Source organism: Balaenoptera borealis, assembly GCF_965194805.1.
Source record: "Balaenoptera borealis genome assembly, chromosome: 3".
NCBI classification, from domain to species: Eukaryota; Metazoa; Chordata; class Mammalia; order Artiodactyla; family Balaenopteridae; genus Balaenoptera; species Balaenoptera borealis.
The window spans coordinates 179,204,143-179,225,488 of record NC_138866.1 but is presented as its reverse complement, the minus strand read 5'-3'; the positions used below and the strand labels follow the sequence as shown (position 1 = coordinate 179,225,488).

The following is a 21,346-nucleotide window of genomic DNA, read 5'->3' as shown; positions in this document are numbered from 1 at the left end:
ATTTTCCTGATGATTAACGATACTGAGCATCTTTTCATGACCATCTGTATGTCTTCTTTGGAAAAATGTCTATTCAGGTCTTCTGCCCATTTTGTAATTGGGTTGTTTGTTTTTTTGATGCCTGGGGGGTTTTAAAGGATGAAGTGAGAAAGAACTGGGGCTGAACAGAAATAAATCAGAGACATAGCCTCTGCCAGCACATGAAGGGAGTACTCCTCTCACCCAAAAACAACACCCATGTGGCTGGACTCAGTGCAAATCTGGCCCACAGAAGGAGTCTTTGGAGGTTATATGTCTTCCTCAGTCTTGTCTTCTGGTGGAGGGGAGGCAGTTGGGAAAAAAGTCTTCCATGAGAATCTATAACCACAAACCTGCACTTACTGAGTTTAGGGGCCAGAATTCACAGCACCTGTGTGGTTCTAAAACCCTCAAATGCTTAAACAGTCACAAAAAGATAAATACGGTATGATTCCACTTGTATGAGGTACCCGTAGTCACATTCGTAGAGACAGACAATCAAATGGCGGTTGCCGTGGGCCAGGGGTGGGGGGTTGGGGAGTTGATATTCCATGGCTATAGAGTTTCAGTTGTGCAAATGAAGAGAGTTCTAGATATCAGTTGCCCAACAATGTGAATGTACTGAACACAACCAAACTTAACACTTCAAAATGGTTAAGATGGTAAATTTTATGTTATGTGTATTTTACCACAGTAAAAATTGTCTTTTAATTTTTAAAAATTTAAAGTAGTCTCAGGTTGGTAATGCCCCCTGACTGCCTATAAGAAACAAACATAGCAAACAAACAAAAGGCCAGGAAAAAACCCTCCAACCCAGGATTTGTAATAATTTCCAAGGAATCTAAGATCACAGTAATATTTTACAAGGAAATAATGAATGAGGGCCAGAAGAACCAACAAACTATACGCTCAGAATGAAAAGACAGTGGGAATTAGATTTATTAAGTACAAGGTTAACATTGTATGCTTAATTTTTTTTTAAAAGATGAAGCTGAAAGCATGTTGAAGGAAAAAGAAATTATCAAAATTAACCAAGGAGATTTGAAAAGTAACCAAATAGAACTTACAGAAGAAAAAATAAAAACTATAGTCCTTAACATTATAAACCAAATTGATAGACTAAGCAGCAGATTGATTCCACTGGAGAGAGAAGGAGTAAATAGGAAGATGGAACTGAAGAAATTACAGCTCAAAGATGCAAATGGATGGAAGTATGAAGTGCAGGTATTAAGATCCTACCTATATCAACTTATAGTTTACAATGTAAATAATCTGGAAATATGGATGAAGCAATATTTGAAGAGACAATGGCTGAGGTTTTCCAGAAACAATGAAAAATACCCTTCTACTGAGGAATTCCAAGCATACAAAATAAAAAAGAAATTCACACTGAGATAGAGCATAGGGAAAATACAGAATATCAGAGACAAAGATGCTAAAAGTCATCAGAAAAAAAAAAAAACAGGTTACTTCAAAGGAAGCACAATTACTTTGAGTTGATAAAGCAGCAATAATACATGTCAGATAAAAATGGAAAGGGCTTGGAAAGAATAACTTTTAAATAGAATTATCTATTCTAATTCACTATTATAAATTATCTATTATATTAAATGATCTCTTATGAATGAATAAATGCATTTTCAGACACATGAAATCTAAGTATTTATTACCAAACCAGACCCTCAGTAAAGGAACTTCAAATGATGTACCTCAGGAAATAAGTAATGATTTAAGGATAAAGATCTAATATGTGAGAGGAAATGATAAGCAAAGCAAAAAAGTTAATCTAAATATACATTAACCATGTTTTTTAATAATAAAATAATGTCTAATCACTGGGATTAAAAAAAATCAAGTAGGGAATTCCCTGGCGGTCCAGTGGTTAGGACTCCACACTTTCACTGCCAAGGGCCTGGGTTCAGTCCCTGGTCAGGGAACTAGGATCCCACAAGCCGTGCGGTCTGGCCAAAAAAAAAAAAAAAATCAGGTAGACCCCACATCCTGGAAAATATAGCCTATGACTTAGATGGTGAGTAATTGAGGTTTCTAAAGTTCTTGTATTACTAGGAAGGAAGGAAGGTAAAAATGTTTACTATATTTCAAAATGTTTAAATTTGATGTGTTAAATATACATGTTAAATTTTCTGCTATAACTACTAACAGGATATAAATCGTACACATACCTTCCAAAGAAGTAAAGAGGAAAAATAGAATATGGAGGTGGAAAAAAAAACCAATAAAAAGAAATCAAGAAATTTTAACAATAACTATGACCAAAAAAATGAAATAAGCATATCAGTAAACATAGTCAATGTAAATAAACTGAATTTAGCATATAAAAAAAGAGAATGGGTAAAACTCCAAACCCAGCCATATGCTTTTTATACAAGACGCACGTAAATTATAAAGACAAACACAAAAAGATTGGTACAGTCACATTAACATCAGATAAAACAGCTTTTAAAACACTAGTACTGGGCTTCCCTGCTGGCGCAGTGCTTAAGAATGCTCCTGCCAATGCAGGGCACACGGGTTCGAGCCCTGGTCTGGGAAGATCCCACATGCCGCGGAGCAACTAAGCCCGTGCGCCACAGCTACTGAGCCTGCGCTCTAGAGCCCGCGAGCCACAACTACTGAGCCTGCGTGCCACAACTACTGAAGCCCATGTGCCTAGAGCCCGTGCTCCACAACAAGAGAAGCCACTTCAATGAGAAGCCCGCACACCTCAACGAAGAGTAGCCCCCGCTCGCCGCAACTAGAGAAAGCCCCGCGTGCAGCAACGAAGACCCAACGCAGCCAAAAATAAATAGAATAAATAAATTTATTAAAAAAATAAAACACTAGTACTTACATTGCGAGATAAAGCAGCTCCATATATGTTGATATAAGTTTCAATTCATCAGGAAGATATAATAATTTGTATGCATGTGATAACATAGCTTCAAAATATATGAAGTGAAAACTGAAATATGTACAATCAGAAGCTAAAAATCCACCATGAGAGATGTTAATATACTTCTCATAGTAACCAATAGATCAAGCAGTCAAAAAATCAGTAGAAATATAGAATATTTGAACACCGTGATTAACAACTGTAGTCTAAGGGGTATATAGAGAGGATTTATATAATAACAGCAGAATGCAATGTTTTCAAGAACTTAATAAATATTTTTAAATTTTAAAAATATATATTATCTATACTCTTTCGTATGCCTGATATACTTCACACTGTTTAAAAAGAATCAAAAATCATCCTTATTGATTAAAGGTGCTACAAATATTCCATATCATACAAAAGTATATTATCAAATACATAATTTTAAATTCAAATGAAGCTACCCAAGATTGCATAGCAAATGGTAGAGGCAAGATTTAAAAGCACATGTCTCTGGGTCCAAAGATTCTATTCTTCACACTGCGATGCACTACCTCTGTGACCAGTATCCAGAAACATCCCTCTGTTTTATCAGTACAACCAGAATATTCCTGAAGATAGCCAAGTATTGATCTCAATAGCAACCCAGCTGCCAGGACAACTGCCTTTACCTTGACGTCCCTCAGGTTCCCCGTTAACACTGGCTTCTCTGTTCTGCCACAATTATAATATGTTTTATTTTTTCTCTGCACAGGATTTTACAGTATTTTTATTAAGATGAAGCATTTTACCAATACGTTCTGTAGGAGCATTAGTTTATTAAATAGCAGACTGTCAGGTCTGATGGTCAGGATTTATCAGTCTGCTAATACGGCTGTATTCCACTTTGCAAGATAGAAGTAATTGTAACGTATTATTAGTCTCATCGGTACTGTGTTAATTCTTTCATCAATTCAATGTAAAGGCTGATGTCTAGCCTTGGCAGAATTGTTAGGCTTCTTCATACAAATAACTGCAGCCAACGTCTGTTTACATAGTCAGTTATTTTGCTGAGCCCTACAGGTCTAACACAATATGAGGGGGTTGAATGGCGGACCTCAGAAAGACATGTCCATGTTTCAACCCTCTGAATCTCTGAAAGTGACCCTATTTGGAAAAAGGGTCTTTGCAGACATAATCACGTTAAGGATCTTGAGATGAGATCATTCTGGATGATCTGGGTGGGCACTAAATCTAATGGCAAGTGTCCTCATAAGAAGCAAAAGAGGAGACACAGACAGGCAGGAGGAGGCCATGTGAAGACAGCAGAAATTGAAGTTAGGCTACAAGCCAAGGAAAGCCTGGAACAACCAGCCACTGGAAGAGGCAAGGAACGCTCCTCCTGTAGATCCTTGGAGGAAGCGCAGCCCTGCCAACACCTTGATTTCAGACTTCTGGCCTCCAGAGCTGTCAGAGAATACATTTCTATTGTTTGAGGCCTCCCAGTTTCTTATAATTTGTTACAGAAGCCATAGGAAACTGAGACATAATACCGCCAAACAAATAATATACGTATTACTGTTATTTTTTTAGCCGTGCATTTTCCAAAATTAAGATGATTCAAACCACCAGTCACAACAACACACCTCAACATTTCTATGTGTGTGTTTATTCTCAGGGTGAAAGCCATTCAATTCCCCTTCCCTTTATATTTGCAGATAAATTTGTCACTCTTAACTACTGGCAAATACTGAGCATGTGGAATTGGCACCAACTGTGACATCATACCCTGAGACAAAGTGGTGACACCAACTGTGAAGCATTATGAAGGATTAAGTAAATTAAAAGAAATGCCTTATGCAAAATACCTAGGATACTGACACAGGGTAGGGACTCAAAAAATGGCATTGGTGATTTTTATTAACGTCTATGGTAAACCTTTATATATACTATCTTCCAAGTAGTTAGTAGTTTTTTTCTAGTGCTTTACTGATCTGATGATTTTACTTATTTGATCATTCATGAACCTTGTGATGGTTCGCACTAATTGGTAGATGGTCTGCTTACCTGTCGAGGTGTGACATAACTGTTTTGGAGGTGTCTGCTCCAGCTTCTTGCAGCACTCGGATAATCTGAAATGGTGCACTTCGATTCCTTCCAGGGTGAATAATAACAGGACAGCCAAGCTTAACCTGAGCATGAGCTGTTGCCTGTAGAACCTTTCTTTCACTCTCAGTCAGAGGCCAGGAGCAACCAATTTCCCCAATAACGCCACACTTGATACTGGTTCCATCAGCTCCATGGAGAATTTCATTAACAAGGACATCAGTAAGCTAAGGAAGAGAATGAAAATTGATAGACTGGATTTTATCAACATAGAGTCACCACAGTATGTGAATGAATTTCGTCATTCAGTCACTCATTCTTTTAAAAATGTATCCAACATTCATTCAGTTAGTATTGGTCAATGAGAAAGGCATTTTACTGACCAAATCTCAAATTCAACAAGTTACTGTAAAAGAATTTGAAAAAGAATCGATAAATGTATATGTATAACTGAATCACTTTGCTGTACACCTGAAACTAACACAATATTGTTAATCAACTCTACTCCAATATAAAATAAAAATTTTTTTAAAAATCAAAAAAACAAGTTACTCTAAATCAAAGAGTCCATAGTAACTTGCTGTGATTATTTACCAAGAAATTCATGGCTTCAGGAGGCTACAGGGGAAAAAGTGACTTAATGACAGTACATTCATTGTACATTCGTTCATTGAGATTAAAAATCTGTATTTTAACCTAAGGGGCATCCAGCATGTAAAAAGACTGCCTCTGAATCTGTGTCAACTGTAGCAAGTAATTCTTTAATTTTCTCTTATTCATTCTGTCCTTTATCCTATACAGCAAAGCAGATTCACAGCACACAATACTAAGATGGCATTTGGGGGCTCATATTTATATTGAGTGGTTAGAAGAATGTGTAATCCCTGATATCAGGATAGTCTTCAAATAATATAAATGTATAAAAAGGGAAAGACCTGACTGGAAAAAAAAAATGCGGATAAAATTTTGAAATATTAAGTATTTTAAAGATTAACTGACTCTTTGCAAAGACTGCAGCTGACATTCTATGCCTATGAAACAGGCAATGGAAGATACATATAAATATATACATATATGTGTAAACACACATCTAAATGTATATTATATGTATGTATAGAAGGAGAGCACACACACATACAAAACAGCTTTGTGGCTTATCCTTTCTTTTTGTCCCTGAAAGATTTACTTTTCCTCCTGCCCATTCTTGCTTAAGATCATATTATGACAAAACCAGGAAAATGGATTTTCTTCTACCCCTCCTGGTTTGTAAAAGGAGAAGGAAACATACTCGCAACTGTGCCAAGTCTCTGCCTGCCAGGTTTCACCCGACAGTGAATTTTTATTGCTGGTTATCATAAAATCCAGAAAGAAAACTGAGGTTGCATAACTGAAGCTTCTAATGGAAAACTGAGGTTTACACACAGACTGTGCCACCGCTACCACGCACCATGATACACATGAATCTAAGTATTAACCCATTGGGTTTTCCGGTGACCAGTGCATTAAGATCTCCTTCCTGGATGCTTTTTCTTTATGAAATGAAATGTTCCTAATTTAGGTCCCATTGACAGATGCCTTTGCTAGCTAGCAAATTTCTACAGCATGCCTCTGAGCCAGTGACATTTCCAAATGTAGATGACACGTAGGGATAATCCACGTTCTGAAGTTCTGATGATTCTGATTTTACACGCAAATATTGTCCAAGAAATTAGGGCTTTTTACCTGCTCCACTGACATGGCTCTGGTCTCTGAAGAGTGAGTTGCATCCACATAGAACCCAGCTCCGGATATGATGTGGACACCAGTCTCCTCTGCAAGCCGCTTCAAGGTCTGCACATCTCGGCTGATCCCCGTGGTTGTATTTTCCACCAAAGCTCCTCCACCTTTGGCTTTAAAATCCAACAACTCTTCCTTGACAGCTTCCGTCTCCTGATTCAACTGCAGATTCTCTCTATGGGAATAAGGGTTTTTCTGGATCCAAAATAAATTTTTCATTGTAATAGGTTCATTGGAGATCACTTCATGGCACGGAGGCGGTGGGTAGTACGAGCAGTCAAAAGTCATTGTCAGATGCTCGTGGGTCAGGGTGCGGCCCAGTTTGCTTGGCTCCACAAGGCCCAGAACCGTTTGGACTTTCCCACTTAAGGAAGACATTTCTGATGGGACCAGGAGATGCTCTAAAAAAGAGTGTTTTCTGGAAAAAAGAAAAGTGGAATCAGAAAATTTAACACACACATAAATTCTGTCCATAGGGGATGTGAGGCTGTGAACGTATACCAGTATAAGAGAGAGAATCAATGAGACTAGAGATACGACCTCACTTATCATCCTGCCAAAGTCAGAGTCTGCTGCTTGTAAATTGCTTAAGTTCACTGCAGCTCTAAGTGACATGCATGGCGTTAAATGTCCCCCAACCACTTCCACTGGGACTCCTCTGCCTGATTTAATCCCAAACTCATCTACTGGAAGTATTTCTTGATATTCAGTTCACATCTTTCTTTTGCTTAATTTTACCTCATTAGTCATAGCTATGCTGCCTTGGATAATTCAAAAATAATCTCCATTAAAAAAAAAAAACTCTTCATAATCAATAACTTGTCTCAAAAGCAGCCATGTATCAGAACTGTTTCATTTGCCATTTTTCAGCTAAATTAAATATACTGACGCTACTGATCATTCCATGACTCATTCACTATCCACGTGAACAAATTTCTGTTGAAGGTCCACCATGTAGAAATTGGATATATAAAGAGAAATATGACAAAATCTCTGACTATGACGATTTCACAGATTATTCCCCAAAAAACAGCTGGAGGGAGTACATCTAGGTTTAATAATGAAAAAACAAAAACAAACAAACCTCTCCATTCTAGATGTTTTATTTCGCCTAGGGCACACCTCAGAAATACACTTCAAAAATACTGAAAAGCAAAAATTCTTAGGCGTAATGAGCGACTGTGAGTTACTGAAATTGAAGTCTGTTGTCTCTCAAAAGAGCAAATACCTCTCTGTTTATCCTCTGTTTACTTTCATTTGTGACACAAGTTACGTGTGCACCAAGTTTCTATCAGCGACAGCAAGGACCCGATTCCAAGGCTTTTCATTTCCTAAATGAAGGGATTTCGCTTGGAAAGAAAAAAGACGATCCTGAAAGTGGTGAAGGTACATAGTCAAGGGCAAAACCATGGCCAGAGACAGGGTCCCACTGAAGTACCAACCAGACACACCCAGACGGACGGTGGAAAACAATCTGCTGGGAACTGAGTAAAACAGTGTCTTTCAAAGCTCTCACATTGTTCCTTTTTTTTTTTTTTTTCCCTCCTCTCCCCTCTTTTTAATTGTGGTAAGATATACATAGCATACAATTTGCCATTTTAATAATTTTTAAATGTACAATTCAGTGGCATTAATTACATTCACAAGGTTATGCAGCCATCATCAGTATCTGTTTCCAAAACTTTTTTCATCACTCCAGACAGAAACTCTGTAAACATTAAGCAATGATTCTCCATTCTCTCTTTCCCCAAGGCTCTGGTAACTACCAATTTACTTTCTGTCCCTATGAATCTACCTCTTTTAGATATTTCATTAAATATTTGTTCTTTCACATTGTTCCTTTAAAAGACATTCTGAAACCATTTTCCCCCTTTGATGGGGGAGGCACATCCCTTTGATGGTCTTCTGTGACTTTCTGAGAATCAGTTTTCCCATCTGTAAATTAGAACAACAATGCACATTTCATAGGCTGCCATAAGAATTAAATTACATAGCACAGGTAAAAAGACCTGTAAAAGTGTCTGGCACCCAGCACACACCTTCAAGAAAATAGTAGCTTTGTTATGCTCGTTCTGGAAACTAATATATATGTCCTGGGTTATTTCTTTCTAGAGGAAGTGGTTGATTAGAGAAGCAATGGGTATAGAACAAGTTCGTAATGGGTGTAGCGCATACGTAAGACAAGGTGAAAATAAATCAAGGGTGGAGAAAGAGGAATACTGAGTTATGGGGCCACTTTACATCAAGCCACTACAATGATCTGGAATGCAGGTGTTTGATATATACTAGCGTGCAATGCATAAATGATTGATTTAGACTGTTTGACAGAGAGCTTTAGGACTTGTGGCTAGCATGGCCATTAAGTGTTGTTTGAGGGTGCTTGTCTGCAAACCAGGCTTCCAAAAGCTAAGTATTTCACGTGGCGGCCATAGCGGAAGAAGATCGTTATCTATTTAGAGAATCACTCTGTAGCTGCCAGTCACTACAGAGGGCGATATTTTCCATTGATGACGTCTAGGAACTCACTGTTCGATGCCTTATTCCTTGTTACTGTAGCTAGTTCCTTCAGTTGATGAAATCAAAGTACCATTAATAAGAGACTCAATATCCCATATGGGTTCATTTGTTCTTTCCCTCCTTATGGTTGATGGTCTCACCGATGTGTTCCTGGAGAATCACCAGGGGCCAGAAACTTGGATAAACTGACAAAACACTATCACTTTGACTAGAAAAGCGCCACACTGCATATTTAATTGATATAGATTTGAAAGAGCAATGTTGGTAAGTTTCAAGCTCACAAGCTGCAAGTCTTCGTGAAAAAAAACATCACCTAGGAAATGTCATCTCCTCTGGGAAATTCCTCTAACACTCTCAGGCGGAACTAGTTGGTGCTTCCTGTGATCACATACAATGTAACCCACACTTAAAAGATAAAAGAAGAACAAACTATAGCCAACACCACTCTATGCTAGAATGTATCTTTTAGCAGATTAAAATATGCAGGTAGATTTCCTAGTTCCTCTGCAGTGAGGGAGCCCTTTTGGGTCTATATTCACCCTAGAACTTGTTCTCTTCTCAGTCGGCAGCCAAGGGGCTATTAATGGCCATCCTCCATAGGGAGAGTACGCAGAATACAGAGGACAGTAAGTGGGCAATAAAAGCTGCAGTGCACAACTGTGCAAACAGGATGACCCCCCCCCCCAGCCCATGCAAAAAGGAGGCTTCAGGCATTTTACAGAGCATCCGTGGCAAGCTTCCACACTGCATACGCCTGCACAGAAGGTAGTGGGAAAAGGGTTAGGCAGAGCTATAAACACATTGGCCACAAGCTTTGTTGTACTTCAGGTATGAAATCTGAGCAGTCAGAGAGACTGAGGACAATCTGCAATTACTATGACAGCCTGATCAGAGGAAACAACTCTTCCAATTCCAATGGGTATAGAATTAAAAAAAAAAAAAAAAAGAACATAGAAATTTAAAGAAAAAAAAAAAGACGAGGAACAGAATCAGAGAACAGCACTACTGTACCACTGAGCTGGAAAGCAGAGGCAATATGTAGGATTGGTCTTCTTTGAAAACATATGCATAAATGAACTTTTATAAAATGTATAGCAAATTGGCTAAATTACTGGAGTTGGGTGGTGAGTAGGTAGTTTGGGAGCAATTTTAGTTTCATTTCACTGAAATTGTGCCACAGCTGTTTCACCCTCGCCATTACTCTTAAGATTTTTTCTGTCTACCTAGGGTGAAGAGCCATTTCAATTATATTTCATATTTCAGAGAGTAGGACTTCTGGACCTCTGAATATTTTACATATGAATGTATGGAATTTCTTTAACAGCAATATACTGCCCAATTTCAGACATAAGCCCTCTTCCTGCCCCTACATCTGCTGCACCAGGTCCTAGACCAGATTGGAGATACACGATTTATAATTTTAGAAGCAATGGTGAAATTGGCAAGTTGATGTTTGATGAATTGATTTTCAGTTCACTTGTTCAACAACTGTGTAAGTTCTAAGCTCTGTAATAAATGCCTCGGTCCATTTCACTTATAGTTGTTTCCTTTCCCTAATCAAACCCTAACGGATTAAAAAATGGGAAAGCATTTCAGAGTTTTATGCAGGAGAAGATATGATCTGAATAACCTGGCAACTGTGTGGAGAATGGACAGAAGCGGGGCCAGTGTGCCTACAGAGACCAGCGGGGTGTTGCTGGAATCTGGACAAAATCCAGTGGTGGCTTAGTCTGAGCTTGATGCCAGTGGAGATGGTGAGACAGCAGAAGCAGAAAGAAGTACAACAGATGGAAGTTTCTCACTGGCCTTGCTGGTGCTATAAAAGTAGTATCCCCCAAATAAATGGGCTCCTTAGAAAAAAGTGCCATCTCATGGAAATGTGTGGGCACTTCTATTTTTTTATGGGTTACATCATATGGAACAGCAGTACTCCATAAACGCTGCACTTAAAGCTGACATTTGATTTGTGACTAAAATATTTTAAACACCGCATAATACTTTTGAAAGCTTGTTTGAATACTTCCGTCATGTGCAGGTTCAAGCCTTTGACATGCCTTCTCTCCAACAGCATCGGTCCAGTGGCTGAAAAACAGTGACACAAGGAATTTCCCCTCACACACGTCCCCACATGTCCATTTGCCCAAATATTTATGGCTAAGTGGTTCTACTGAGTGGAGATTTATAACTTTTCATATTAAACACTGTCCAAAGATCAATAGCCATGTCTGAGTAAGGAGAAAGAAATCCGACCACCTCAGTACACAGAACAATAAGGGGACCCAGCAAGCTCTTCAAACTGTGACATAAATAAAACAAAACTCCTCAGAGATACAAATGAGCAACTTGTATCTGGAATTCAGAGGAAGATGGTGGGTTTCATCCCCAAGTTTTTTGTTTTTTGGTTTTTGTTTTCTATTTGACTAAGGAAGTAAGAGAGACAAACTCGGGATATTTCCAAATCTCAAACAACAAATATGAAGATGGTGGCAGAGATGTACACAGGAAGTGACATTCCTAGAAAAATGCAGTCACAGGCAGGTGTGCTTGGGAAAGATGCCCCCCTCCTCTGGCTCAGCTCTGCTCTTCCCCATCCTGTGCTCCTTGATGAGAACGGTTCATCTAAACCGCTAGGTCAAGTCATTCTAGTGATTATTAAACTCAGAAATTACGTCGGGCTCTTGACCGAAGGGATGGAGCTTGTGCCTTCGTTGACTCTTTAATTCAGTCAAACGTGTGCTAACTAGTCAACCCTTCAAGTCACACACACTGTAACTTTGGTAAATCGTACTGCTGGCTTCTTGAATCTGTTACCTGTTTAGTCAACAAACGGTAAATATTTTCTCCTCTGTAAAAGAAAGGGAGAGAGGAAGGATGTGGGTGTAGGGGAGAAAGAGAGGGAAAAAACAGCATTTCTTTCTATGGAGGTCAGAATACAATATTGCTTACTACTTATCGTAGTAACGTAAGTAATAGTTGTGCAATGTTGGCAAAATGCTGCTGTCTGCAGAACTGAACGGACGTTCGTGTTTTTCTTCATTTGAAAAGCTAAGATCTTAGCTCATCTTAGCCCTTCTTATTCTCAGAAGAAGGTTCCATACTCAGTGCTTTGAGAATGTTTGAAGAAACTTTTTGATTTTGCTAACATACAGTCCTGGAAGAGAAACATACACCAAGTTACTGGATGCAATAATTAAAACTTCTTTTTCTTCGTGAAGAACTCTCTGAGGTGAAGTTAGTTCTCAGCTTATTATAGAGGGCATTTTTTCTTTCTTTCTTTCTTTCTTTCTTTTTTCTTCCATGGATTCCTAGCAATAGGTTGTCTCCTGGATACAACAATATTTTGAGCAAATTGCACAGCTGGTCCTTAACTGTATTTAGTCATTAAGAATCTTAAATTTTGTGCTAATTTTAATTCTTGGCAAATCAAATTAATGTCCTATCCACAAAATATCTATATTCCTCACACAGTTTCATTTGGGAGGCTATTCTTGAGGTGGCTTGGTTTAGTTGGAAGAATGGTCCGGTCAGAGTCAAAGCTCTTGGCTCTTCCTCTAAACAGCTGTGTGACTTTGGGCAAATAACTTAACACTCTGAGGCTGTTTTCCCATCTGTGAAATGAAGGGGTTGACCAGATGACTTCTGGATGACATCCATGCTTCTGTGATAGCCTTTAACTTGAAATGGATAGTATTGACTTTCTAGAAATCATTATCAATGAAGGTTGTACTTTAAGAACAGTTTTTAAAATGTGTATTTTATACAGATATGCATATATACATACACATACACATAATAAGAGAGACAGAATGAATTTCATTCATTAAATATCAATTTCATTATTAACTATGAATAAAGGCTGTACTTTAAGAATGGTTTTTAAAATGTATATTTTAGGGAGTTCCCTGGTGGTCCAGAGGTTAGGACTTGGCACTTTCACTGCTGTGGGCCCAGGTTCAGTCCCTGGTCAGGGAATTAAGATCCTGCAAACCACGCAGCCAAAAAAAAAAAAAAATGTACATTTTATATACATGTGAATACTTACATACATGGAAAGGGAGACAGAGAGAGAGAGAATGAATGAATGAATGAATGGATGGATGAATTTTAGCTACCTCTAAGCTTAAAAGAGAACTCTCCAAGAGGCTCGGAGGGACGGATGGTTTGAAAGAACCCTGAACTTGAAGTTCTGGCTCCAATGTTTCCTACCTGTGTAATTGTGGAAAATTTTAAAGCTTACAGTGAGTTGAGTTGATTTCCTCACTTGAAAACTGCAGTAGATCTGCCTGATCTACTGCTTTAGATCTGAAACGAAAAGCAGATAAGATGGTACCTAAAAGCATTACCTAAATTATAAAGCCCCAGACAAATGTCCTGAATTATTATTATTTGCCAAACTTTGAATTCTTTTCCAAGTATTTGCTGAGTATCCTTAGGCAAATGAACCTAAACTTGTTCTCTAAAAAAAAAACTAACAAAAAGGGGTTGGAGTTGATGAATCAAACTGAGGCTCTAATTTGCTTAGAAAGGAATTCCTTCACTTGAGGCCCATGATTTTTAGAAGTGGATTGACTGTTTCAATTGACATCACAACTCATTGGGCTTTTGGAAATGACCCACTTAAGTGATTACAGCTACAGGAGGTCCTCATTATCTACGGAGAACTGGTACTGGAAATGCCTTTTTAAATGAAGGGACTTCAAACAGTGCATTAGCTGGTCTCCACAGCTGGCCTTCAGTGAACTGTGCTTTCCAATATTCCTGTCCTGGGGCAGCCTCTTTCCAGACCGAGCTAGCCTGTGACTGGCTTTAACCAATAGAATGTGGCAGTAGTGATGCTTATGTCAGTTGGGGACCCAAGTTTTTGGAAGTAGCTTCTGCTTTTGTGCTTTGGGGAACCTTGAGCTGCAATGTAAGAAGTCTGGCTACCCTCTCGTGTGGAGAAGGAGAGACCCTAAGACGACATGGATAGTGGGAGAGGCTCCTGAGTCACCCCACTGAGCTCAGCCTTGTGGCCGTGCCTGGGAAGGTACCAGACAAGTCAGTCATCTTGAACATTTGAACCCAGCCAAAGATCCCACATGACTGCAGGCCCAGCTACAGCTAACCTGGCAGAGTCTGGCCAACCCACAGGATTATGATTATGGGAGATAATAAAATGGCTGTTATCTGAAACCTGTGGTTTGGGGGGATGGTTTGTTGCACAGCAATGGGTAATCACAATGTACAGAGACCAAAGCTGAATAATAAGTCATATTTAAAGGACTTGATTAAAATTTCAAATTAGAAAAATAAAATATTATAAAATAAGCCAGAATTATCAGTAGGCCGTAATTGTTGGAACAAAAAATAAATTGAAGGTTGGATTTTTAAAAATTAATTGAATGTATAATTTTTCGGATGAAATTAGGTGATATGACATCCTTTACTTGACTTTTGCACCCCAGTGATGAAAAAGGTTATTTTTGCCAAAATATTTCTGAAGACTTTATCATTTTTTTTTACCGAGGTCCTCTATTAACCAGTTTTATGCTGCGTATTCTCTTTTGAAGCACTAATCCTGATACTATCCATGTTAATTTCTCCTCTTGGGTTGTTAAAAGTCTAATTCTGTCACATCCTTATTTTGGGTTTGTATATATTATAGCATTTCTCCAATATCACTTTTCTCAATCATAACAAACTGCATTTTTTTTTAATTTTCAATTTTACTTTGCAGTCTATTTGCATCATATCCCTTGATATTGATGACTATTTACAGCAGTCAGCAGAGTTGAAGAAAAAGATACTCAGGAAAACAGGAAACAGGAATGCTTAAATGGGAACTAGTTTTTGAATGGTCAGTTCATTAGTGCGTAGATTTGGTTTATCTAAACCTCTTAATGGTGGGGACGGGCACTCATAGTGAGTATATCATAGAGTGAAATTTAAAAGTATATCCCAGCAAATGTCACATTGTACTGAATTGGTCTATTAAGGGATTTGTCTCCATTTGATTAGGTGCTCTGTGTGTATATGTGTGTGTGTGTGTGTGTGTGTGTGTGTGTGTGTGTGTGTGTGTGTGTGTTTGTGTGTGTGTGTGTGTGTGTGTATAAGAGGGGAAAGGGGGAAATCTCTCTTTTACCCCCTATACTTACATAGTATCTAGCATTTGGTTTGCACCTGTGAAACTGGACTGAACTAAATAGAGTCACTTGTTTATGCCCTAATGAGTGAAAGAGCAAAAAGTTTTATCCTAAAATGAATAAAGGAAAATTTACTATAACTCTATCATTCCAATAAGATTAAAATCCCCCCCCCCTTTTTGTTGAAGTTTGCAAGTGGAAAGGGCATATAATATGTACAACTATACTCCAAATCCCAATGGATTATCCCACACATAATTACTTTTTCCTTTATATACAAACAAATGTGACAGTCTGGTTTAAATTATGCCTTCTTAGTGAGAAATGAAGACAGAAGTGGCCACATACATAAAATTCTCAAGCCTACAAACTAAACCTCAAGCATGATGTATTTTTTAAAAATAATTGCCAGTGGATACAACATAATGGGAAACTGTCCAAATTTCAAATAGCTGTCCAAATATCAAATAAAATACTTATTTGGAATTGCTGCTGCCAGATAAGCTCCAAAACATGGTGGCAGAGAGGGGAGCTTGATTTCAATTTTGTGTGAACAATGCTTAATAATAAAAGTACTTAAAATGTATACCACATTTAAGGAACCTAACTTACACTTGAAACACAACTAACCATTTGGAATTTGTCATAGATAGAAATCTAGCTTCACATTAAAAAAAAAAAAAAGCTTTCCATTCTAAATGGCAAGTGAGTCCTAAAAGTTAGCAGAAGTGGGCACATTTTTGGGGATCCAGTAGAAAGTATGAGTTGGGAGATGGTTAAAACACAGATGGCTCATTCACTGTCTGGCTTGTGAGAGATGAGTGATAGCATAGTGAACATGGTGACATATGGCTCTCCTATACGTAACCCTAGCAAAGTGCCAACTTGCCCAACTTTTCTGAAAAGCAGTTTAGCAATATGTAGCTAGAGTTTTTAAATGTTATAGTGCTGCTGGGGATCTGTCTTCAGGAAATATTTAGATACCTGTAAAAAATATTTATGCCCAAAGTTTTCTTTTTGGCATTATTTAGAATAGTGACCAAAATATCCAATAATGTAGGAATGTTTCCCTCTATGATGGAACATTATGCAAACATTCAAGTTATAGTTTCAAAAAATATTTAGGGATAGAAGAAAATGCTCATAACATGTGAAAGAAAATACAAAACTGTAAATTTATGGTGAATATATATGGCTACATATGAGTAGAACTTAAAATGTATTGTGTATCTTGGGCAACAGACAGTAAAGATAGATAATTATTTTCTTCATTACAATTTAATGTTATGTTCCAGTTTTTTAATGTATATCTCTTTCATTTATATCATTAAAAGGGAGTAAAATGAGAAAAGGTCCATCTTACCAGTGTAAACCTATCCTGTTGTATGCCTATACTGTTGTCACCTGTAAAATAATAGAGTATAGATTTTGGTTTATTTATTTATTTATTTTTATTGAAGTATAGTTGATTTACAATGTTGTATTAGTTCCTGGTGTACAGCAAAGTGATTCAGTTATACATATATATGTATATTCTTTTTCATATTTTTTCCATTATGGTTTATTACAGGATATTGAATATAGTTCCCAGTGCTATACAGTAGGACCTTGTTGTTTATCCATTCTATATATAATAGTTTGCATTTGCTGATCCTAAACTCCCAATCCAACCCTCCCCCTTCCCCCCTCCCTCTTGGCAACCACAAGTCTCTATGTCTGTGAGTCTGTTTGTTTTGTAGGTAAGTTCATTTGTTCATTTGTGTCATATTTTAGATTCCACGTATAAGTGATATCATATGGTATTTGTCTTTCTCTGACTTACTTCACTTAGTATGATAATCTCTAGGTCCATCCATGTTGCTGCAAATGGCATTATTTCATAGAATATAGATTTTGAATCCTCAGCTAAGACACACAAAGATTTATTAACTCAAGAGCTATTTCAGATTCTTCTTTATTATCACAGAATTGCTAATTGCCAGTCAAGCCTGAGATTTGATATTGTTCATGTGCAAATACTTCTGATCAAATTACATGTCGTTGCAGTGGCTATGGTTCGCTTTGATTACATTCAAGCTCTTTGACCGAGCCCTTCATGGATTGAACTTGACTCTCGTTGAAGCCCTGGAGCCCAACGAGAATTTTGGAAAAGCTTCAGCAGCCTGAATAAATGTTATCACAGTCAAGCCACTCAAGGACCACAATCCCACTATGGAATACACTCCTATGTGTGGTTAGGAATGCAGATGGGGGGGTAGTCAATGAGTCATTTCATAGGAAATGTCAGAAATTATGAAGAATGGGTCATCATTTATTTATAAGTGAAAAAGAGGGATCAAACGATATAAATTTTAAGTAAAGATAAACCATATAAGGACAAAACCATAAAATAATCTTTTTTCAAGGAAGGTTGACAGCCTTTGACAGGTTAGCAGAAAAACAAAAAGATGAAATAAACATAGTTATCTATCCACTGGGTCCCCCTCCAACTTGTTCTCCATAGACTAGGGATCCTGATAAAACATAGATTTGATCATTTCTGTCCCTCCTTCAAAATCCCCTAGAAGTTTCCCATTGCCCTTGGGATACAGTCCAAAATACTTGGCATAAGCTATAAAGCATGGCATGATCTGGTTCCTTCTCCAATCATTTCACTCCACTCTACCCTTTCTCCCTGACCCCTCTCCTCCGCGGCCTTTCAGTTACTCAAAAACGCCAGCCTCTTCAACTCAAGATCTTCCTACAGACTCTAAAGTTTGTGTTGTTTTCTCCCCCACTGATTTTGTGGCTAAATTCTCAACTCAGTGTCATTTCCTTAGAAGCTTTCTCTATTTTCAAGCTTGTGTGGTCCTGAGGGCACCTGACTTGGTCCTAAGTACATTCTCCTTTCCCGCCCCTCCCCCCTTGTCACAATGCACTTCAGGTACCTTCTCCTATAGCCCCATCCACCTCTCTGCAGAAACCTCCACAAATTAACCCTTTCACATCCAGCTTCTCCATCCTTTTAAAAAAAAGCCAGTTATCATAGATTCCATAAATATTTCTTGAGCATCCCTTAAGTGTAAGATCCTGTGCTTGGCAGGTAGAGCCTATGGGAGATACTCAACATGCTTGCACCTGTCTCAAGGTCTCTGAATGTGTTTCTGCCTCTTTTTTTCTGAGCTAACAAATCCCACCTACTCCCACTCCACCTCCTCAACCCTTTTCCTATCCTGGCTAACTTGTACTAGGCCTTCAGGATGGGGCTTTGGCATCATTTCTTTCTTTCTTTCTTTCTTTTTAAAGGACCTTGAAATGCTGAAAATGACAACCTTTTTTTTTTTAAGTATTTTTTAAATTTTAAAATTTATTTTTGGCTGCCTCGGGTCTTATTTTCGGCATGTGGGACCTTTGTTGAGGTATGCGGGATCTTTCGTTGCGGCGCACGGGCTTCTCTCTAGTTGTGGCATGCAGGTGTTCTCTAGTTGTGGCACGCAGGCTCCAGGGCACGTGGGCTCTGTAGTTTGCGGCACACGGGCTCTACTTGAGGCGCGCGAGCTCAGTAGTTGTGGTGCGCGGGCTTAGTTGCCCCGCAGCGTGTGGGAGCTTAGTTTCCTGACCAGGGGTCGAACCCGCGTCCCCTGCATTGGAAGGAGGATTCTTTTTTTTTTTTAATTTTTATTTATTTTTGGCTGTGTTGGGTCTTCGTTTCTGCGCGAGGGTTTTCTCTAGTTGTGGCAAGCGGGGGCCACTCTTCATCACGATGCGCGGGCCTCTCACTATCGCGGCCTCTCTTGTTGTGGAGCACAGGCTCCAGACGCGCAGGCTCAGTAGTTGTGGCTCACGGGCCCAGTTGCTCCGCGGCATGTGGGATCTTCCCAGACCAGGGCTCGAACCCATGTCCCCCGCATTAGCAGGCAGATTCTCAACCACTGCGCCACCAGGGAAGCCCTTGGAAGGAGGATTCTTTACCACTGGACCACCAGGGAAGTTCCTTGGCATCATTTCTAACTGAAAGGTTTTCATGATGTTCCTCCTTGTTGCTCAAGCATTCTGGATAAGATGCCCACTCTAGGTGCTCTCATAGTTCTGAGTCTACCCTTGAAACTCACAGCTTGTGTTAATGTCTGTCCATCAGACTTTGAGCTCCTTGAGGGCAGAGCCCATGTCCTGGCTCTCAGTCCTCAGCCCCTGGCAGTGCCTGGCACATAGCAGTACTTAATTAAGAGCTATATGCTTGCTTGTTTTAATCCATCCCTATTCCACGAAGGATTTGAGGTAACTTACACAAAAGACACATAAAGAAAACAAATATTAAAGCCAAAGCAAGGAAATTATAAACGGAAGTAGAATCAGGACCAGAAAAGAAGAACAGGTTCATGGTTGTTAGAAAAGGGCTAAAAAATTTTTTCCTGGAATATTTATTAATATGCATCTAACAGTTAATAATTCTAAGATCATAGCATGTCCCATTTATGGCACATCACATTATTTCCCTAAATCAAAACCACTAAAACTTATTTAAAAGCATGGAAAACTGTTTTCCAAAAAGTTTTGGGGTTATGGATTTTGAGGCCATGTTTGTTTTTTCAACTTTCCTGTATCTTTGCACTCTAAACTCTCAGAAGATAGCAAACATGCCATTGTAGCTTATCCTTCTGCACCCAACACAGTACTACGTGGGAATACATATGCTCTTTTTTAATAAAAAAACTTTCCCTTACGAAATAAGAGCAAGACTCTTGAGCACATAGAAACAATGTCAAGTGACTTCATCTTCAAGGAAGTTCCTACCTGAATTGGTAGACACCAAATATAAATCCGGAAACTAAAAATACTTACTAAAATTACTGCAGGTGATTCATAGCAGTAACCATTCCTTTATAAGGAGTAAAACTGGATAATGACTCTTACAGCTAATTTTTTAAACGTATAGACCATCCCCCCTAATTTCTTTTTAAAAGAGTTTAATTTCAAAATAATTTTCCTGGAATCCCAGAAAGCCTTTCTACTGAACGAGTAGCTATCTATCTAAAAGGCATTTCCCACAAAATCATCTCAGGTTATTTATTTTGAAGACCACACAGTAGACTGTCTTAGAAAAGTCTTGACTTTCACTATCCTGCTTAGCTGAATTAGCTAAGCTTAAAAAGAATCAGTATCATATACGTGCTTTTAGATTGTCACATTTAGCCTGTTTGGTGTAAAAAATGGTAGACCTGCCACTTTTCCTGCAGAAAAAGGTCAAGGAGAGCCAGAGGACTCTTCACCTGATTGTAAGCCTCCTTGTCTTGTTCTAGAGACTTCCAAAACATGATCTGTTTTCTACCCGGATGCCTATATGAGAAATGCCACCCATGCTTGAGGAAGAGGAGTTATACATATAACTACTTTTGCTTTGATAACTCCTTCCCACACATGCAGAAGTAGGTACCACCTCTGAGCTATATTAGTTATGGGCAAGAAGCAGATGCTCAAAAAGTGTCTGTTCAACCAATGAACAGCTTGAGTTCTATCCACCCTTCAATTCCACACTGATGGAACGTAATTTCAGCCGGAAACAATCTGATGTTCTCATTGGCATTGTGGCCTCTTTCTAGGCTTGTGACCAGCCACTGTTATTCTTTTCGAAATATTAAGAAAAGTAACTTTGATTTGTAGGTTTGAGGGGATAACTCGGTCCTTGAATTCTCGGAGCAAAAGAAGGCAACATAAAGGAGCCTGCTTTCCAGGTATCCACAGATTTCACCTGAGTACGTTTCAATTTGATGTTACAAACGTTTGCTGAGGATCTGCTGATCTCCTTTGGAGGAGGATACTATGGTAAACAAAGATGAAAAAGGAGCACTCCTGCCTTAGGAAGCTGAAGCGTTCCAACACAAGTGCCTGACATAGGGTGAGCTTCCAATGTCAAACTGATATTTTCTGTGTATTGGTGGGACAGCTGTGATATAAAGCAGAGTGCAGTAAATGT

The 21,346-nt window shown here is 38.6% G+C and overlaps 1 protein-coding gene across 1 annotated transcript in view; it reads right to left on the bottom strand.

The window, feature by feature from the left end:
- Positions 1-21,346, bottom strand: part of PTER (phosphotriesterase related) — a 66,777-nt gene that overhangs the window by 22,494 nt on the left and 22,937 nt on the right. Inside the window, exons 2-3 of the mRNA XM_082385716.1 lie at positions 6,701-7,172; positions 4,940-5,205 (exon numbers count right to left, since the gene is read on the bottom strand). Coding sequence (XP_082241842.1) covers positions 4,940-5,205; positions 6,701-7,132 — 698 coding nt within the window. The 5' untranslated portion in view covers positions 7,133-7,172. The remainder of the gene's footprint in view (positions 1-4,939; positions 5,206-6,700; positions 7,173-21,346) is intronic.